General features: G+C 36.6%; 1 protein-coding gene across 1 annotated transcript; it reads right to left on the bottom strand.

The window, feature by feature from the left end:
- Window positions 1–432: 432 nt before the first annotated feature.
- On the bottom strand, window positions 433–8294 carry LOC126732824 (phosphatidylinositol 3,4,5-trisphosphate 3-phosphatase and protein-tyrosine-phosphatase PTEN2A-like). Its single transcript, XM_050435857.1, has 14 exons — window positions 8184–8294; window positions 7833–7950; window positions 5065–5497; window positions 4751–4852; window positions 4602–4658; window positions 4366–4431; window positions 3236–3412; window positions 3037–3123; window positions 2877–2941; window positions 2728–2804; window positions 2125–2171; window positions 1874–2004; window positions 1207–1276; window positions 433–1075 (listed from the first exon to the last, which is right to left on the bottom strand). The coding sequence occupies exons 3-14, from the start codon at window positions 5494–5496 to the stop codon at window positions 560–562; spliced, it is 1827 nt and encodes a 608-aa protein (XP_050291814.1). The 5' UTR covers window position 5497; window positions 7833–7950; window positions 8184–8294; the 3' UTR covers window positions 433–559.
- Between the last annotated feature and the right edge of the window lie 8382 nt (window positions 8295–16676).

Genomic DNA, 16676 nt, shown 5'->3' with positions numbered 1-16676 from the left:
GCTACATCTACAACATTTTTACAACAAATCACAGGTAGTTAGTTGTTATTGGTTCAAATTTGAACCTAACATTAAGATTACTTTTTTGCTCCAACAATAACAATTAGTAACAACCTACCACTTAGGATTTGTTGTAAAAATGTTGTAAACATATCACTTCTCAAAATTTAATTATGGTGAAATTCAACCATGATTAAACTAAAATAGAGTTAGAGAGTTGGCAAAATCTAAACCCTGGATTTATTCCACTTTAGCCATAGTTTAGCCATAGTCTTTAAATAGATACTCTCCATTCCACTTGAATTTGAGAGGCGTTCCAAAATCCAAATCCCAATGAGGGTAGGGTGAAGCGGGGTTGCAATCTACTCTCTTGCACCACTGTAGTGGGCAATGTGGCAAACTCATTAAAAAGGTGTTTGGAATGAACAAAAATACGGAAAGTAATGAATTCAATCAATACCCAACGTTCCTGATATTCAACAACTCATTTGTTTAAAATGGTTTATATACACGTGCTTTTAGAAATGTTACAACCAGCAGTGTGAAATTCCATACTGCTTCAATCACTTTCAAAATCTTCGTCGTCCCCAAAAGTAAATACTGAAGCATCAGCAGCCATTGCCTTGAAATCACTTGCCCCTAATGAGTCGACGTTAGGGGTCTCAGGGCCTGAGGCAGGTTTCCCAGTTCCATCACTAGTTATTTCTTTGTAAGCATTACCTTGTGTAGGTTCCCCAGACCCGAGGGACAGCTGATCAGCTTTATGTGTCAAATTTCCAATTTTCTCTGCTATAGTGTTGGAAGCATGACTATTTGCAGCAGATTGGGCTCCAGAAGTAGCTTGAGCTTCCCTGCTTTTGGAAGTGGAAGTCTCCTCTCCTTCACTATCTGAGAATACGTCGTCATTGTCTTCACTCCTAGTGACCTTAGTTCGGTTGGATTTAGCTGTAACCCCAGCATTTGAAGTACCATCAGATTGCTTGCTGGTGGAATCAGCTTCAGACCTTGTTGGTAAAGTACCATTGTAGTCTACCATCACAACTTCAACCTGAAATCCTGGAGAGGGCAGTTTTCTCTGGAAAGCATATACAGCAGCTCATTAAAGACATACCAAGAAAGGCAAAAGGAATAACAGATAATCAGAGAACAAAGAAAAGATTTATCTTACAGTATAAAGATATATCAGGAAAAGACTGCGTCATTTACCTTATCAAAACCATCAAAATCAGAGGTGTTCAAAGTTTTTCTGTTTTCTGTCATCGTTGTATTTAACCAACTGAAAGTAAAATTCCAAAAAAAAAAAAGAAAGAAAGAAAAAGAAGTATGTTATAAGAGTATTCCTACAGAAAAAGAATTCTCTTTGGATATGAAACTATTTTTTTATTGATAAAATATAGGTTCTTAAGATGATGCATGGCAAGAATAAGAAAAATCATGGGCCTTCAATGCTCGGCAATTCTTGGACTGAATGACACCTAATCCATCCATTAAACACAATGGATGAGGTGAGATCACAGGTTATGGGTGTGGTGCAGTGTATATTTTATGCGCATGGAGTGGGAGCACACAAGATACAGTGTGTACTTCTGTCTGCCTATTAAAAAAAAAAACAAAAAAAGGTGTTAAAGTTTTGAGCGGTTGTCATTTTATAAAAGAGTTAATTGGACAAAAGGCACCACTGGCCTAAGGTTCAACCCATTAAAGATTAGGGAATCTTCTATATTTGACCAGAGAGGAAGCTAAACAAAAAATGAGGACAGATGCCTACATTATTCAGTATAAAAATACTAGTTCAAACTTCAAAAGAAAGTGAGTTTTCAGTCACATCAAACTATCAGAAACAATTGAGAAAGTAAGTCATAAGTTCACAAACCAATAGAAATCTCCTTGGCGGTCATGAAAATGGATTTTGAAGTCGCCCACCAACTCAGTTAGACCATGCTCTCTCGGCAGAGCAAAGACCACAATTCCTTTCTTTGGTGCACTAATCCAGAAATCCTCTGGCTACAGAAATGATTGGTGGCTCATATCAGAAATTTAAATAATGAATCATCATGGAGATCCTAAGAAATTAAAATAGCTAGCATATATATTAAAACAGAAACATATTCAACAAATATTCACCATTAGATCCTTTGTTTTTGGATGCTTTCTCGTTGAGAACAGAATTCCTGTGGATAAAGTAAAACTTCTATGTTAATACCTCCCAGACAAAAGAATGACAAGTAACATGAGAACTTCAGTAACAAATGCAAACCTGGGAAAACGTTAAAGCATGAAATAGCATGCATCACAAATTCACAATAGATTGTACTAAAAATCATACAGATGTACCATATGTTTAGGCTTTCAGAATAAAAACAAAGATGCACATAGACAGCCTTTAAAAGCATGTGAGAACACACAAAAACACAGGTAACACAATGAATTATTCTCAAAATCTTTTAGGATTTAGGAAATGCAAGGCACTTCTAAGGAGCTATCCCTAATTTCTTCACCTTTTAACTCTTAAGATGAGTTAATGATAATAATAATAAAAGACACAGTTCCTCTCCATTCAACTTGTGATCATGATTGACCTCGTTTAAGAAATGACGAAGGTACAAAGTAACAAACATATATACATACAAGATAGAGGTTCTTGTACATCATGATACAGGATAAATGAGACATCTCAACATTAATTATGTAAGAATGAATATGATGAGAAGCAGCTGGAAAGCATACCATTATGATTAGAGACAGTAATGGATGGCCTAATCCAAAAAGGACACCTGTGTAGCCGAAATCCTCTAAGCATGCACCTGTACAATTTTTATTTCAGTAACTCTTTGAGGGTAAAATATCAAAGCGTGACAGAGAAATCAAAAGTGTACCTACGTCCAGGCTGAATTTCTCCATTGAAGCATGTTAAGACATGCTCAAAATATTTGACATACCTCTAGGAGAAGCAGAGAAATAAAAAATTATCAGAAAGATGCAAGGAAGATCAATCCATAAAAAGATAACAGCATTCCATAAAAGCAATTGACTTACAATCTGACTTGGAAGAACCAGAGCCTTCCCATCAACACATCTTTTCTGGTTGTAGTAATCAATGGCCTCCTTGGATGTTGGGAAGAACTGCACAGAGATGGCAAAACATCTAAATGATGACATATAGGACCAAAATAAGCAATGTATTTCAATGATACAAACCCCCAAACTTTTAATGGAGCTGACTACACTATCTAACCTTCAAGAACAAGAGAAGGCTACAAATCATCAATCCAGTCCTTGCCATACCAGCTTTACAGTGAACAACCACAACATTCTCAATGTCCTCCTTCAACCATGAATATGCGCTTTGACAAAATGATTTTATGAGTTGGATAGGAGGACAATTATGGTCATCAAATGGGAAAGATGCAACCTGGAAAGCATCCAGATGGGTCATAAACAGAAGTGTATATACCACAATGACTTCATAAACAACAACATTACAGCCTCAATAACTTAAATCTGTCAATTGATAATTGGTTATAGCAATTAATGGTAGACAGGAGTGTCATTTAAATTTCTCTTTAACTATTTTCTTTCTATGTTTTAGATCTTTCTGAAACATAATGATATCTACAAATTGAATATACTTAGACTCGAGCAATATACCCACGTAGACAACTAACACATTATACAGACCAAGGAATCCCAAGTCTCAACCAATGTATCACATCATTTCCACAACATAATTATGATTTCACCATTGGCTATTCATATCTTATTCAAGAAGTCAGCATATGATGCATAAGATTCTAGAATGTGATAAATGGAATTAAAACCATAAAAGCTTTACAGGAGGTGCAGAATTATCCTATCTTCAGAACATGTTTAGAGTATCTCACAAGCAGGTGGAAACAACCTGCCTATTTCACCATTTACTTGAGTTATATCCGAATATAAATCTTTTATTACATTGTGAGAATACCTTCAATTTTCAGAAGGTAAAATAAAGTAAAACAGTGAGAGTTAGTAAGTCCTTGAACTAATAAGCTTGAATGTGCTGAACTTTTATATTAGGAAAATTGAAGAAAAAACCTCCAATATTTATAACTAATAAAATAAACAAAACTAATTTTGCAGTTTCACCATGCAGGATAACCAGAAATCCACACCAAATACGACTCAGAACTTAGTTCAATGACTAGCTAATCAACCACTGATATTGAAGATAAAAGGAAAGTGGTTAAGTTCTGGTATCTGCACAGTAGACATAAAATTTCGACTTTGAATTCTAGAGATATATGTCAAGCTCCAATTGCTTAGGTTCTAACTTGGCATTGAATACAGACAAATACACTAAAATGCAAATAAAGATTAAGGGTGTACCTTCCCCTCAAAAAGAGATGCATCATACAACCTCTCTGAGCAAAGATTGTACACTTTGTATTTTCCCTGCATGTAAATGTTCATTTAACAGATGAGAAATTCTGCAACATATTGGAACGATGTTTCCTATTATGGTAATTGATTGTGAAAAGATTTTTCCAAGGAACAACAATTAGATTCCCCAGTGTTGCCTATTGTAAAAAATTGTCAGCCTCAAATACCAAACCATGTTTTACCTTGTGGTGTGCTTCAAAAAACTTAATCACTTCTTCCATATGATTTCGATAGAATCCCTGCATCACCAATTTCATTTAATAAATTGTCCTAACTATAGAAATGAACTTGGCCAATTTAAAATCAAATGCAAACCACAAAAAAATTATACCTCAAAAAATCCAAAAAGCCCAGAGCTCATATCACCAGCTGGGAACCCCATAGCAATTATATTCTCAGTGATATATGTCATATCCAAATCAAATCCTCCTTCCTGCAAATTAAGTATAGAATCTCCTTACAATGATTTAATCAATGACATTGTTGGTGTAGACATTATAGTAAAAAACTAGAGTAGTTAAGAAAGATAGTGAAGAATTGTTAAATCAAGGCATGACCAATAAAAAGAATTCGTTAACTTGTTATTACACTCATAAGATTATAAATAAAATTAAAATCTATGTAGATATTAAAGTGGTAAACAACCTGGTATCTTCGTTTGTTTTGAGAGACAATATGACGTGCTTTGACCTGCATAGCCTTCACTGCACTCCGAGATGAGTCAACTAATCCTTTTGTGAATGATTCAAGAACACCAGATTGGGCAGTTACTGCCGTTTCTTCATTTTTCTCATCTGGTACAGGTGCCACTGAAGGAATCCGTAATCCTAACCCACTAGTGAAACGTCCAAATGTTGACATCCCAGCATTTCCAGTCTGTGAGTCTTGTGCTGCTCCCCAGGACTGTGGAAATTTCAAACTTCCAGCCCAAGATGATACGCCAGAGGGAGATATAATAGATGGTGAGTCATGGGCATCATTATTTTGCTTGGAGACAGCAGCAGCGGCAGCAGAATGTTCGATATCAGAGGCTTTAGCAGGAGGTTGGGATGATAAATCAGCAGACACCGAATCCATTCTGCCATGCAAAACAGACTTAATATCAGTCCACAGTAGAGGCTCAACTCTTTTTTTTTTTTGGTGATGAATAATTAGAAGCTCAACTATAGGGCCTGTAAACTAATAAACACAACCAAGCAGGACTAAGAAGTCACCAAAAATCCAAAGAGAGAGGTAAACAGCTTCTAGCAATATGGATAAAGACTTTAATTTAAAAAGTCCAAATGTATCTGGGATTCCTAAATGGGGACCAATTTAAGGCAAGGCATGTATGGAATGACATCATTGAAAGAATGGAGAGATGACTCACTGGTTGGGATTAGACCTTTCCATGGGGCATCAATTCACACAGATCAAGAAGAGTACACCTTCTTATTTACCTATATATATTATGTCTCTCTTCAATATGACCAACAATGTAGCTAATGGGTTGGAGAAGTTTCAATGGGATTTTCTATAGGGAGATTGGGGGAGGAGAAGAAAATTTATCTTTTAGATTGGGTACTTGCTACTATGCCTGTACAAGTAGGTGGGTTAGGGATTAGGAAGTTGTAATCAGGCATTATTGGGAAAGTGGATTTGGCGTTACAGTCAGGAATAGGATCTTTTATTGAGGAGACTAGTGGGGACAAATATGGTGAATTAGCAATGAGTTGGACCTCACAGCCAGGGAAACATTCTTATGGTTGTTGTAACTGGAAGGCAATTAGAGCAGGATGGAATTCCTTTACTGGGTTTGTTGGTTTTAGCTTAGGTGATGGTTGAAGGATTACATTTTGGGAGGATGTGTGGTGCTTTGACAGGAGTTTAGCTTCTTCACTCTCCTTGATGTTTCAGCTAGCTGTTAACAAAGAGGCTATGGTGTAGGATTGCTAGAGTTAAGAAATGGGGAAATCCTCTGGAATCCCATGTTCGTGTGAGATGCTCATGCTTGCGAGTTAGAAATGTTTACTCATTTCTGTCAAACTCTACTCAATACAAGTTCATACAGATGATGAGGATAGAATGCTGGGAGCCTGGGAAAGGACACACTATAGTGTTCGGTCTTTTATGAGGTGTTGAGAGGCACATGCTGCTTAAATTCCCTTTGGAAAGCTATTTGGCAGGTTAAAATGCCGCGCAAATATGATTTTTTTTTTTTTGTGCGTGTGTGTGTGTGTGTGTGGACTGTGACATGGAAAGTTCTTACTATAGATAACTCAGTGAAAAGGGGCATGATGTTGGTGCCTAGGTGCATTATGTGTAAAAATAACAAAGAAACTGTGGATCAGAGGATCATTTGTAGCCTCAGAGTCCTGTGGCAATGAGGTTATGGAACTTCATCTTACTTGAGTAAAGTGGTTGATGCCTATGATGGTGAAAGGAATGTTATAAGGTTGGCGACAACGACCAAAATCATTCAAACACAGGGCATGTAGTTTCAAGATGTTTAATGTGGTTCATTTGGAGGGAGCCAAAGATAAAGAAGGTTCTACCCCAAAGATTCACTTAGAATTTTTAACTTCACTATTTCATTGGACATCTATAGATCTGAATAGACCTTCTACACTCCAAGAATGAAAGGACTATGTGTAATATTTTGAACTATCTAAGGGCATACGACTCATATAACCCTAAGATTCTTTGTTGTATTTTAATAAGATATTTTTATTACCCATAAAAAAAATGTTAGCTTAACGGTTAAATGATCAAATTCACTCATTCTGATCAACTTAAGCTTTTAAAGTTATTGGTGTTGTTAAAGCTAATGTTATGTGAAAAAGTACACATATACAAGTTATGCGTATCGCAATGAGCTCCAATGCAACAAACTACCAGAAGAATGAAGTCACTAATTTTTGCTACGATGCATAAAGGAAGTATAATGATGCATTTCATGAACAAGACAATAGGCATAGATTTGTGCTTCATTTTTCATTGTACATGTGTTTTATATCATCTCTGTAAGTAGTTGTTCAAACATTTTAGTCCAAACAAATTCGACCACACAAATTTCGACAAATTAAATGTACAAACATGGCATCATATTTCCAAACCCAACCAAATCTTCACACAAAAGTTCATTCTGCGCAGCATGTACAATGCATTAAAATCCTCCAATCAAAAGCGACAAATATAATAGAAGCTAGTATATTCAAAATTCAACCCCTATTGCCGGATCATTAGGCCAAACAGCTAGATTTACAAAATGAGCACTGAGATCTGGCAGAAAAAGCTTGAAACATATTCAAATTTAATAAGCAAAATTTCATTAATTGCATTACGAATCTACGAGAATCATAAACTGTACTGATAAAAATAAAAAGAAAACCCTAATAATACGTATAGAGCTATATTGGGCAATGTGGATTTACCAGAACTGAAGTGAGTGCTGGGTTTGACAGAATTTGAGAGCTGCCAATCTTGTGGAGTGTGGAGATTTTGCTTAGAGATTGCAATGAAATTCCATGATAAAGCAGAACAAATCAGCAACTGGAGGTGGTCACGGCGTTAAGTAAATGATTAATAATTTGAAAATGGTGTTGTACAAATATTTAAGCATTAGATAACTATTTAAATGGTTGAAAATTTGAAATATAATATAAAACTATAATATAATTCGTGTTGTTATTTGGAACACCCGCTCTCGCCGGTCCAGTCAGTCATTTTGGATCGGAGTTTCATCGCTAAATAATAAACAAAATATCCTGTGTCTCACACGTTACCGTCGAAGCTGGTGTTTCGATTAAACAAAGATGATAGGTGCCGTGAACCGTGTAACTTAACGGTATGCTCCAATTCTCCGTCAGTGAGAGAAGTGAAAATGAGGAATATTCTTGATTAGTGTGCTCCTTTTTTTTTTTTTTTTTTTTTTGATGAAAGACGATAACATTACAAAACTAAAAACCAAAGCAAGGTTCAGTACAAGACCTGATGTAAGACCTTCCACTGAGATCTCCCTCAAATACATCTAAAATGTCCATAGGCGGACTATCAAAAATAAGAAAATCAGCTATTAAACTAAAACTCATCCTAGCTAAGCCATCCGCACATTGGTTAGCTTGCTGGAAACAATGCTTAATACGGACGTTTTGGAAAAGAGAAATTAGATGCCTACAATCATCTAAAATAGGAGAAATAACATTATTAACATAACCTGTATTCTGAAGCACATCAACAATGGCCTTGGCATCCATCTCAACTTCAAGACTGCGGATGTTTAAGTTGCAGCACAGTTTAAGCCCCTCACGCAGCCCCCACATCTCAGCAGCAAAACTACTAGTGGTCCCAATGCGCTTGCTAAAACCCGCTACCCACTGCCCATCCTCATTCCTAACCACTCCCCCACAACCAGCCAGACCGTGAGGCTCACTGCAAGCCCCATCTGTGTTCAACTTCCTCCACCCAAAGTCAGGTCTCTCCCACCTAATGCTCCTTAAGACTCTACGAGATTGCAATCTAGGGGCAGCCACACAATGCACATACTCATTAGCTTGATACACAATATCTAAAGCCAAGTTAGGACTCCGACCTTTCCTATTGAAAACAATATCATTTCTGCTCTTCCAAATGGACCAAATAGCAAAGGGGAAAACAATTTCCCAAGGGATACCGGAATTATGCATTTTGCCACTTTTCCTAACATTCAGAGACAACCAATCCACCACATTCTCATGCCAAAACTCCCTAACATTCAGTGTGCTCCAACTCTTGAGGGGGGTGTGAAAGATTTCTAAAGGCTTAATGTCTATCAGTTTTTTTTTTTTTTTTTTTTTTTTTTGAATAGGTGAATTAGGGGTCGTTTGGTAATGTTATTTTAGTAATGTTATTTGTATTTTTTTTTTTTGAAAATACGTGTGGGTAGGGGTTTCCAATCAAACCTAGTACCCGACCAACCTGACCGACCCGATGTTGATGACGGTCAGGGACAAGTCTCCGTCCACTCAACCCGATACCGGTGGGTTAGATGACAGGTTTGAGCACAAAAAACTGATCCCCAACCGTATTTACACTAGAAAAGTAGTTGTTCTCCACCGATGGGTGTGTTTCGTCGGCGTATTGGTTCGATTAGTTGAGATCTAGGCTTATCTCTTCAAGATCCACCGAGATCTCGTTGAGATCCGATGAGATCTCGTCGAGATTCGGCCTGATCTCTTCGAGATCTGCTGAGATCTGGCCAGATCTTGACAAATTCGGCCCAATCTCAACCAAATTTGGTGGATTTCGGCAAAATCTGGCAAAGTTTCGAAAGTTTCAACTCCAACCGAGGACCGACCGGTATCCGATGAGTTCCGACCACCCGAATCAACTCCCTTCATCGGTCAACAGGGTCAGTTCCAGGTTGGGCACAAACTCGACCCGGACTGACCGTGGACAAGCCTACGTGTGGGTGAAAAAGTGTGTGAAAATACATGTACTGTTATTTAAACACTAAAAACTGTTGTTCAAAACACCTTACCAAATAGCCCCTTAATATTTTCAAAATACTTATTTCTCATTCTCTCTTACTAGCTTGTAACCCCATGTATATGCATGGATACAGTTAAAAATTTACAATAATATACATAATATAATTCTTATATATATAATTTAAATACTATTGATAGTCATTTTTATATTTTGTTAACTCTTTAAAAAAAAAAACTGTAAGGATATTATTATGTATAAAATGTAAATTGTCCATTTTTTTTTAAATTATTGTGAAGCACCTTTTTTTTATGATTCATTTATTCTAGACTCTTTAATTTTTGTATTTAATCACTTGGATGAATATTTATAATGTGGTCTCACATTTGATTCTAAAATTAAGAAATAAAACTCTTTAAGAATAAATAATTTAAGACACATGGTGCAAAATTAGAACTCTAATTTGGAATTCTAATTTGAGTTTCTCTCAAATTCACTTATTATATATATATAGATTAGTATTCTCACCGTTTTCCTTTTCTTTTGTATTTTATCTTTATCTCATCACTTTCGTTAAAACCAATAAAACATTTTCAACATACTCCAAACACAACTTGTTTCGCTCTCACCTAAAAGGGAATATGGTTGTAAACATGTTGAGCCGAGCCGAGTATTAAAAATTCAAACTTGTTCATTTAATTTTTTTTTTCGAACATTAGCTGAGCTTGAACTCATCACCAAACAAGATTTTATATTCAAGTTTGGTTCATTTTCTCATTGAGCAAGTTCGAGCTTGTTCACAAGCAAACTTAATTAACTTATTATTTTCTTATATATTGTGAAACCATGACTTTAAATGTTTTACCTTTTCACAATTTAATGAATTTTTATTACCAAAAAAAAAAGGTTGTTTATACCATCAATAAGTTATATATAACCTAGTTAGTTTTTTTTTTTTTTTTTTTTTTTTTTTTTTTGAGAGAGAGAGAGAGAGAGAGAGAGAGTTTCAACCTATGGCATCGGCTCCTAATGATAACTCTTTATCATTAGATCAAGACACCAATCAGTTTTTGGTGTAAGTAGGAATTGAATTTTAAATCTTTTATTCAACCATCAAAAACTTTATCGAATTAACTGAAACTCACATAACCTAGTTAGTTTATATGCGTAACATATGCGAATGTGTGTATCAATGAAAATAGAAATGACTAGCGTTTATCATTGCTTTCCAAAATTACGGTAAAAAAACACACACTTTGTTGGATTTAAAAGATCAATTGCCGTGTTATTCAGTTGAGGTAAAATACGGACATAATAAATAAATAAATAAAAAGCTAAAGTAAAGGTCTGAGATGTCCTATGAAAATGTCAAATGAATCCATTTACCGTTTAAAATAATCACCTAAAGTCATGGAACTCTTAGGCATGCCAATCCATTTACGGTCATGCATTTATAACATATTGTTATTTGATAGATAAGTGATGAATAAATAATAATTTAATATCATATGAATCTATTGTCAAACTAGAGTGGAGTGGGTCTATTTGGAAGCAGTGATGAGGAGAATGGGGTTTGATGAAAAATGGATTAGATTGATGATGATCTGCATAACCACTATATCCTGCTCTATATTGATCAATGGTGAGCCTACAAGTGTGATTGTCCCAACCCGAGGAATCAGACAAGGTGACCCACTATTCCCTTTTTTATTCTTGCTGTGTACTGAGGGGCTAAATGGTCTGATTACCCAAGAATCCAACCGGGGTGACATTAAGGGATATGCTTTGTCCAGAAATAGCCAGAGACTAACACATCTTCTTTTTGCAGATGATAGTCTTCTATTTTGCAGGGCCACAGAGCAGGAATGCAATAATATTTTGAAGATCTTGGATGTATATGGGAGTTGTTCTGGCCAACAAATTAACCGAAATAAAACCACCATTTTCTTTAGCAAGCTTACTTCAGAAGAAATAAGACAGCATATAAAACAAGCCTTGGGGGTGCTAGAGATCAAGCAGTATGAGAAATATCTAGGGTTACCATCTTTTGTGGGGAGAAAAAAGAAAGCCAGTTTCAACTAGGTTTGGAGGAAGCTGCAAGGGTGGGAGGAAAAATTACTTTCACAGGCTGGGAGAGAGATTCTGATTAAAGCAATAGTGTAAGCAATACCCACTTACACCATGAGTTGCTTCAAACTCCCCATTGGCCTATGCAATGATTTGGAGAGCCTTATCAGAAAATTTTGGTGAGGCCAACATGGAGATAGGCGGAAAATTCATTGGGTGAAATGGGAGACTCTTACCCAAGCTAAGTCTATAGGTGGGATGAGTTTTAAAGATTTAGCTCTCTTTAACGATGCTTTGTTAGCCAAACAAGCTTGGCATCTTCTACACAACAAAGATTCACTTTTACACAGAGTTTTTAAAAGTAAATTTTTCCCAAATCGCTCATTTATGGAAGTCCCAGACTCTTCAAGTGGTTCATACGCTTGGCGTAGTATTCTCAAGGGGAGGGAAGTTTTGGCGAGAGGGGCTAGATGGAGAGTGGGTAACGGAAAGTCCATCAAAATTTGGGATGATCCATGTTTGCCTAGTTTAGAGCACCCAAGAATTTTGTCCCTGTCATAGATGGTCTACAGGAAGCAATTGTGGATTGTCTTATCAATCCTACACCTAGGAGCTGGGATAGGGATGCATTTCTTGGCTACTTTGCCCTGATGGAAGTTGACTTGATTTTAAAAATCCCACTTAGCCCAACCACTGTAGAGGATAAGCTCATTTGGCCACATGTCCCTAATGGTGTTTATATTGTGAGATTTGGGTATAGATTCCTTGTCAAAGAAAAATCTGAGCCAACATCATCTCCCTTCTCCCAAAGTGAAGCTCCAAGTGTTTGGGACCATATATGGAGGCTCTCGGTGCCAAATAAAGTCAAAAATTTTCTTTGGAGGGCCTGTAGGGAAGCTTTGCCAGTAAAGAGAAATCTGGTTCGCAGAAGAGTCATTGAGGAAGATGTGTGTTGCCATTGTAACTTGAAGGCCGAGGACGGTTTCCATGCTCTATGGGACTGCTCTGAACTCTCGGCCATTTGGGAAACTAACACATTGTGGCTGTTTTGCAGGTCTAAAAAATTCTCAAACTTCTACGAGCTCACTAAATTTGTGCTGGAGTCTGACAGGAGTCCTGAGTTGTTTGCGTCGATCACATGGACAATATGGTCATGCCATAATCAACTTCGAACCAGCAACAAGGCTTTCCCGCTATCCCAGGTCATTCCATCAGCCACGCAGATGCTACAAGAGTTCACTGATGTGCAACCAGCAAACCCAGTACAGATGGCCTCCCTTCACAGGTCTCGGCCCAAGTGGGAACCTCCTCCTCCGTTGCACTTGAAGGTTAATTTCGAGGGTGCGGTATTCAGAGAAATAGAGGAAGCTAGGCTGGGTGTGGTTGTGCGGGATTCTCATGGAAAGGTGCTCGCAGCGTTGGCGGAGAAGATCAAGCTTCCATCCTCATCAGACGAAGTGGAAGCGCTGGCTGCTGTTCGTGCTATCACCCTTGCTATGGACCTCAACCTACCCTCTTTTATTGTCGAGGGAGATTCAGAGATGGTTATTTCAGCCTTAAGAAAGGAAGAGGAATCTTTTTCTTCTTTTGGTCATCTGCTTTTTTCTATCAAGCATTATTTAGCTTTTTGTAATTGTTTTTCCTTTTCACATACCCATAGGTCGGGTAACTCACTTGCTCATTCTTTAGCAAAATATGCAAGAACTATTGATGGTTTCTCTATGTGGATGGAGGATGTTCCACCACAAGTTGTTGATGTCCTTTTAGCTGATTGTGGCTGACTTTAGTTTTATAAATTTGAAGTTGGATTCTCAAAAAATAAAAAATAAAAAATAATTCAAGTCTATATAGATATATTTTTAGACAAGTATACATATAAAAGTATAAAATTATATATAATTAAATTGAGCTCTCATGTTCACGAGCTTGTTCATGAAACATATTATTATATTTAAGTTTGACTTGTTTAATAATCGAATCTAAATTTAAGGCTTGAACTTGACTTGTTTTCCAAACAAATGAACATAAATAAGCTTTGTCCCGAGTCAAGCTCAATCTATCCATAAATAATTTGATTCATTTACAACCTTAGAAAGGAATGAACTTGGTACTGTCCTAACAAAAAATTTTAATTGCATTGTCCCCATTAATTATGGGATACACAACAGTTCAATCCCTCCTAAACTTTAAATTGGAGCCAAGTTTAATAGAAATAAGCAAGTTACCTCTTACTATTATCATTTTCTATAAAATTTAAATATTTTTTTTAAAAGAATATTCATTCTTTTAACTCAATTATTATCCCAAAAAAAAGGATTGTGTCCAATCTCAATGTTATCTACATAGAAACAAACATGAAACACCAATTTTACCCTTTAAATCAAATAGGTAGGAAAAAAAATGAGTAACCCCATTTTTTAATAATAATAAAATAAAAGTCTCCTTTCCAGCTTCAAAACACAATAGAGCTTATTTTCGTCTAATGCCAAATTCCTATCAAGGATTTTGTCACCCTTTCTAAGCATCTTAATAAACCCAGTTTCAATATTCTTTGCAGCATATTGTTGGCACTTGGCATTGGTTCAAAGTTGAAATCAAATGCAATTAAAGCTTTAAATTCGGGTTTTATGCATTGCAAATTATGATACGTACCCAAAATTCCAAATTCTAACCTCTAATCAAGGTTTTTTCATTTCTCTCCCTTTTTTTTTTACTAACTTTCCTATAAGTCTAGAAAAAAAAAAAAAAAAAAAATCCTAAGAATCAAACAACGCTCTCTCTCCCCTGCTTTTCCATTTCTCAACCCCCGAGCCCCTCCTTTTCTACTCTCTCTTTTCCATTCTTTCGTGCCAACAGAGAAAAATGATTTTCTTCCTTTACTAACACTTATCAAATTAAATCAAACACCATATCCATGTTTCCCCCATTTAGATCTTATTAGCCTTAAGATTCAGCCCTCCCCCAATTTACAAATGGATTTCATCAAATTGGAGGCCATTGACGGCCTTTATTGGTTGTGGAACTAATTAGGGGTGTACATAGGTCGGCTTGGGTTGGGTTGAAGAGTTTTTTCAACCCAACTCATCATGGTAGATTAAAAAAAATCCAATCCAACCTAACCCATTATAGAGGTCCAATCTAACCCAACCCAACCCACGTGGATCGGGTTGGGTCAGGTTGGACCCATGGGTTGGATAGTTTTTTTTTTTTTTTTTTTTTAATTACTATTATTATTGTTATTATTATTATTAAATCGAGTATTAGAAAAACACCACTACAAATAAGAACAAATTTATAACCAAATAATCATGAACATAACACCAAACAAACACAAACTATGTGAGAAGAACTTAGGTTTTGGATTTTATTTAGGAAGAGGGGCAAAAAGTTAATAATAAAATTATATAATATATTTTTTAAAAATTTAAAGATATATAAAATATAAGTGGGTCGGGTTGGGTTAGACGAATTTGTAAATCTCATAACCCAAATCCAACTCAACCCACTATATATAAAAATTTTAAAAAATAAAATAAAATAAATTCATGACCTAATCCGATGGGTTAAATTAGGTCGAATCGGTTTTGGCGGGTTCACGAGTTCACTGCACACCCTTAGAACTAATCACCAATATCAAAACCCGAATCTTCAACTCTTATTGTCTCTTTCAGTGTGATGTGCACACCATTGATGCAATTAATGTAGCTCCCCGTCCCTACAACCCTTTTCTCTACTCTCAATGTGGTGTTGTTTTGAACGCCTACTCCTACCTTGACTACACCTATTGCATTTGCTTTTGTCTCTTTTGGGTTCCCGTGCATGGCACCCATAAAGATGCCATCATTATTGTTGGAGAGAAGGGCAAGGAAAATTTTTTTTTTTTTTAATTTAAATTTTGGTTATGGCACATGTATTTAAAGATATAGATTTATAAGAGCATCTGTAACAGATGTGTTAAATGTTATAATATTTGGCATTTGGCACACCAAACACCAAAAACGGAGCTTTATCAGATGTGTTAAATGTGTCAAACTTTTGCAACATGCTACAGTACCGTTGCATTTTTGACATAGTACTGACGAGAATGGCATATGAGTTTATTATTTTTTTTATTCTCTTTTCTCTCTCCTCTCTCTTCATCTTTTCTTTTCTCTTCTCTCTCACTAGTTCCCTCTCTTACCTCTATTCCTCTCAATCTCTCTCACCCTCTGAAGCCGCCATCACCGATCTTGCCTAGCTGTCATCAATATCATTCAGCCATACTCGATCTCGCCAATCTCACTCACGGTCTCACGTTCTCCAGTCACGGTCGATCTCACCCCGAGGCTGCCATCGATTTCACCCTCTTCCCTCTCCTCTCTGTCTGCCTTTTACTCTGCCTCTCTCTGGTTGTGAGTTTTTTTTTTTTCTTTTTTTGTTGCAATTTGGATTGATATGATATTAGTGAGTAATTGTGGTGGTTGGTTTGCAATAAAGGTGGGTTGTAGTGGTGGTGATGGTGGGTTCTGATATGATGGGTAAGTTGTGGGTGATGATGGGTTGTAGGGGTGGTATGGGTTTTGTGTTTGTTTTTTAAATTGTAGGCAGCAGGTGGTGGTTCAGTTGATTTGGGTGGTGGTGGGTTGTGGGCTATGGGCAGTGACAATGGCAGTGGTAGTGGTGGGCTGTGGGGGTGATGGTTGATGGTGGCTGTCAGTGTTGTTGCGGCAATGGATATTGGTGGCTAGTGGTTGTGCGTTGATGTT

Source organism: Quercus robur, chromosome 6 (genome assembly GCF_932294415.1).
Source record: "Quercus robur chromosome 6, dhQueRobu3.1, whole genome shotgun sequence".
Classification (NCBI taxonomy): Eukaryota; Viridiplantae; Streptophyta; class Magnoliopsida; order Fagales; family Fagaceae; genus Quercus; species Quercus robur.
This window is presented reverse-complemented; position numbering and strand designations above follow the sequence as displayed.

What these genes read in the sequence shown, in the direction of transcription:
- LOC126732824 (XM_050435857.1), bottom strand. Translation starts at nt 5,496, where the DNA reads ATGGATTCGGTGTCTGCTGATTTATCATCCCAACCTCCTGCTAAAGCC. An exon ending in CAAAAACAAAGGATCTAATG is followed by an intron (nt 2,005 to 2,124) that starts GTGAATATTTGT and finishes TCATTTCTGTAG; the next exon opens with CCAGAGGATTTCTGGATTAG. An exon ending in ATTTTGATGGTTTTGATAAG is followed by an intron (nt 1,076 to 1,206) that starts GTAAATGACGCA and finishes TATGCTTTCCAG; the next exon opens with AGAAAACTGCCCTCTCCAGG.